The sequence below is a fragment of the Corylus avellana genome, chromosome ca1 (assembly GCF_901000735.1).
Source record: "Corylus avellana chromosome ca1, CavTom2PMs-1.0".
Lineage (NCBI taxonomy): Eukaryota > Viridiplantae > Streptophyta > Magnoliopsida > Fagales > Betulaceae > Corylus > Corylus avellana.
In genome coordinates this window covers 46,766,906-46,771,681 of record NC_081541.1, presented here as the reverse complement: position 1 = coordinate 46,771,681, position 4,776 = coordinate 46,766,906, and the positions used below count along the sequence as shown (strand labels likewise).

The 4,776-nt window shown below is 38.3% G+C and overlaps 3 protein-coding genes across 3 annotated transcripts; 1 reads left to right on the top strand and 2 right to left on the bottom strand.

The window, feature by feature from the left end:
- Positions 1–1,345: 1,345 nt before the first annotated feature.
- LOC132173714 (pathogenesis-related thaumatin-like protein 3.5) lies at positions 1,346–1,891 on the bottom strand (the record flags this gene model as incomplete). Its single annotated transcript, XM_059585299.1, has 1 exon — positions 1,346–1,891. A coding segment is annotated over one exon (546 nt), but the record flags the coding sequence as incomplete, so codon positions are not given.
- A 510-nt stretch (positions 1,892–2,401) lies between these two features.
- Positions 2,402–2,893, top strand: LOC132173706 (ras-related protein RGP1-like). Its single transcript, XM_059585286.1, has one exon. It carries the CDS (start codon positions 2,402–2,404, stop codon positions 2,891–2,893), a length of 492 nt encoding a protein of 163 aa, XP_059441269.1.
- A 592-nt stretch (positions 2,894–3,485) lies between these two features.
- On the bottom strand, positions 3,486–4,286 carry LOC132173697 (uncharacterized mitochondrial protein AtMg00810-like). The gene has a single exon (XM_059585273.1). It carries the CDS (start codon positions 4,284–4,286, stop codon positions 3,486–3,488), a length of 801 nt encoding a protein of 266 aa, XP_059441256.1.
- Positions 4,287–4,776: the final 490 nt, after the last annotated feature.

Below are 4,776 nucleotides of genomic sequence, written 5' to 3'. Positions count from 1 at the left end.
CACCATAACATTACAGTGTGCCAATGATTTTGCAGTATTCATACATACATATATACTGCTATGTTTACAAGCTGGATTTAAAGGGTCCAAAATCAATGTGATTGAAGGTACAAAATGAGTCCAGAGTAGGAGTCCATTGGATCGCTCTTGCTCAAATATTCTTGATAGAATATGTCATCGAATTTGGTTTCCCATCTTGTATAAAAAAAATCTTTACTTGAAAAACTTAAGTCTTCTTCCTGGTCATATTTTCAAGGAATTTTTGAAGAACATAAAGAAAGAATAAAAATTTTATTAAAAAAAAAAGAATATTTAAATAAAATAATAAAAATTCTAAGTCGGTTTTAAAAAAGTTGATAGCTAAAATGAAGGAATATAATTTTTTTTCTTTTTATTATTATTATTATTTTTTTATTTTTTATAACCAAAATAAACAATAAATTTGATGAGGACGGCGGGAATGCTTAACGACCAACAAATCTTTAGTCTACCTACAAAAAATATATATATATAAAAATGAAAAATCTTTCGTCTAATTCCTAATTCTCATCTCTTGGCAACTTGGAAACAAAAACCAGCAACATAGCTCACCTACATGAATTTCGTAATTATTATAGAACTACGTGGGAGTAGATAGGCGGCTGTTCACAAGTTTGAAGTAAATACATATATACAACTCTTTCATCTTCACCAAAAGCTGTCTCTCTCTGACATCATTATATGTGTATGTTTGTGTTGGACCATTAGCTGTGAATCCACCTAAAATTAAGGAAAACAAACTCAAGTGCATTGATTGCGCCGAATGGCATGTTTTTAGAAAAATCGCTGGGAGCAACAAGACATTGTGTCCCAATAGTTTGGTATTCATTTGTCACTGTCTTGGCACAATATTTGGATTTGGCATGAGTTCAAACTTGAAATACTTTTGAAACTGATTTAGGATGAGAATCTAACTTTGAATCATGACAGAGGGATTTTATGTTTGTAGAATATTGATTGAGTGTCACAGCGCTTCTAGATTGACATGAACCGAAATTCCCTGCAATTGGGAATTCCTTCAATTTTCTACCTTCTGCAATCAGATATACAAATGAGAGAGGCCTCGGATGGCACTCACTTGTCCGAGCACTTGTTTGGGTAAGTGGGTTTCATGACCTCTCTCAATTGCAGTCGAGCACGTTACACAATTGTTCGTAAAATACTTGATTTTCACATGCATTTTAAACTCAGGTGTATTTTTTAAAATGCATGTGAGAGACACATAATTTCTATTAATCTTATTATAAATAGATATGAGAAATTATATAAATTTAGACAAATGTCAGTTTAATAGATGAAACTGAACTCAAAATAAAAGACGCTCCATTACACCTCCAATCATTTCTGTCTTTTGCTTCAAAGTCTCACAAAAGCTAATCAAATAATCAGCTCCTCCGCAGGTGAAAGTGCTTGTGGGATCATCATAGGCATAGCTATAAGCTGTAGGGCAATAAGCCTTGAACACCTTTGCATAACTTGAAGGCTTGCACGTCTGAGGGCTGCCATAGGCTCCTGTGCAGCAATATTTGGGTGTATTAAACGCTAAGCAAGCACTTTTGCAAGCCACAACATGACCATTCCTCCTTACTTGCAAGCCATTAGGGCAATGTTTGTTCAAGTCCGAAAGACAACTTATCTGCTTACAATTAGGTCTTGATCCACCCGAAGAGACTATCGATACACACATGTTGTAGCCGTCAACTAGGCTAACATCGTAGTAATCCACTAGACTATCTAGGGTAAACTCTACGAGGGTTGCAGGCGGTGCACCGCTAGCCCCTGCACATTGTAGTTGGCCGCCGCAGTCTCCCGTGAAGCATGTCCTCTTACCGGACTCATCAAACGAACACCAACGACGTCAAATAACTTAATTATTGTTGGTCATCAGGAATCTGCAAGAGAGACTATTATGAGCCTTTTGTATAGTCCTAGTATCAAATATGCAGATGGGGAGCTGAGAAAGAACCACCCTGCTGAATTCATAGAAGAAGGGGGATGATTTGACTCGGAGGGGAACACAGATCTCTTCAATAAGATGTGGAGACTAGAAATACCATGATCAATTGTAGGTAAGTTTTCAAAAGGTTGATATAGAAAAAGGAACTTGTATTGGGAATTCAAAAAGGTTGGACTAGACTAGGGGTGGCCATTCGTGTTTGCGTACATATAAAATTATATAGGTAAACCATAACCTGACCCATTTAATTAAACAGATTGGATGCCTCAATCATAATTCACCAATTTCGTATTAGGTTCGTGTGGGGTTCGTGGGTCGTGTCAAAATTTGTTAGCTTTAAAGCCTTACTACAATATATATATATAGAGAGAGAGAGAGAGTTTATATATGATTTATTCAAAATATATGGTTCACAATTGTTATACTCACATTCTTGGTGCTAGTCTCAGATACAGGGCAGTGACCAGTGCATACTACAGAGGTGCGGTGTGGGCGATGCTAGTGTATGACATTACCAAGCGGCAAACATTTGATCATGTGGCCAAATGGTTAGAGGAATTACGGGGCCATGCTGAAAAAAATATTGTCATCATGCTTGTGGGTAATAAATCTGACTTGGGGTCCCTTCGAGCTGTACCTACAGAGGATGCAAAAGAGTTTGCCGAAAGGGAGAACCTCTTCTTCATGGAGACATCAGCCCTCGAGGCCATTAATGTTGAATCGGCCTTCCTCACGGTCCTCACAGAAATTTACCGGATCATCAGCAAGAAGGCTCTTGTTGCCATTGAAGAAGCAGCTGCGGCAGGAAGTTCATCACTCCTCACGGGAACAAATATCCTTGTCCGTGGACAGGAACCAGAACCTGAACGGAGGATCAGCTGTTGCAGCTCTTCGTAGGATTGCAATTTTTACCGTCAGTTAATATCTGACATGATCACGATCTTCTTTTTTCAAGAATACTGTTGTAAAAAACCTTTTTATTTTTATTTTTTTAACACGAGGTTATTTTTTTCCCTCTTGGGAATGGATTTGGCATGAGTTCAAACTTGAAATACTGTAAAGGTTCAAGGATTTGTGGTGTTTTTCCCTATCTCAAACGAGGGAAAGGCTATAGTATTTATAACAATATTTTTACATCAAAAATCGACAAAACAAATCTTATCCTTGCTGTAATTTTTCTTTTGATATTACACCTGTCGGTTGGCTATGACAAGATGGTGTACTGCTGCATTGTGCTGTAAAAGTTTTGTCATATCTTTTGGATATTGTTGCTGTCGGTTGATTTTAATGAGGAGAAAAGATATTAGCCTTAACACGCCCCCTCAAGCCCAAAGTCAGTGGAACGACTTTGAGCTTGTCACGAAGAAATGCAAAACGAGCCGAAGATAATGGCTTTGTGAAAATATCAGCAACTTGATCATGACTTGAAATGAACCGGATGTCAAGGACTTGTTGGATACCATGTCACGAACAAAATGAAAATCGATTTCTATGTGCTTTGTTCGAGCATGAAAAACCGGATTGGATGATAAATAAGTTGCACCAATGTTATCACACCAAAGAATGGGTGACTGAGGAAGAGTGATGCCCAATTCACAGAGAAGAGAGCGGAGCCAAGAGATTTCGGCAGCAGCGTTAGCAAGAGCTTTGTATCAGTTTCTGTGCTTGATCTAGCTACAGTTGCCTGCTTTTTGCAGCTCCAAGAAATTAAATTAGCACCAAGGTAGACACAATAACCACCAGTTGAGCGTCTGTCATCACGGGAACCAGCCCAGTCAGCATCAGAAAAAGCTTGCAACAAATTAGATTTGGATGCTTGGATTTGGAGTCCAAAATGAATTGTGTGTTTGAGATACCGAAGAAGACGCTTTGCAGACTGCCAGTGAAACACTGTGGGCTTATGCATGAACTGAGATAACTTGTTCACTGAATAGGCAATATCAGGCCTGGTAATAGACAAATATTGTAAAGCCCCAATAGTACTTTGAAACAAAGTCTGATCAGAAAAGGTTTCACCGTCAAATGCAGTGAGATGGGCTAACAAAGCCATAGGACTAGAGACTGGTTTAGCCTCTAGCATATGGGTACGTTTAAGAATATCACAGATGTAACGTTTCTGAGACAGTATAATACCGGTGCAGTTCTTCACAACTTTAATGCCAAGAAAAAAATTCAAGCTCCCCAAATCCTTAATAGCAAACCCATCTTTCAGAGAGTGAAGAAGATCTTCGATTGCTGAGGGCAGTGAGCATGTAATTAAAATATCATCAACATATATCAATATGTACATGATGAATTTTTTTAGACTTGTAGATAAACAGAGAGGAGTCAGAACGACATCCTTGAAAGCCAAGTTCTATGAGTCTGTTGCTCAAACGGCAAAACCAAGCCCTAGGGGCTTGCTTGAGGCCATAAAGAGCTTTTTGAAGTTTACATATATGATTGGGATACTGAGGATGACGAAAACCAGGAGGTTGAGTCATGTAAACCTCCTCAGTTAAAAGGCCATGTAAAAATGCATTTTGCACATCAATTTGCCTAATAGACCATCCAAAGGATACATAAATCGATAGAACTAACCGAACGGTAGTAGGTTTGATAACATGACTATAAGTCTCAGAGTAATCAATACCTGGGTGCTGGTGAAAGCCCTTTGCAACAAGTCTGGCTTTATATCTATCAATGGAGTTATCAGCTTTTCTTTTTATCCTAAAAACCCATTTACAGCCAACAATGTTTTGTGCAGAAGATGGAGGGACTAGAGTCCAAGTCTGATTTTT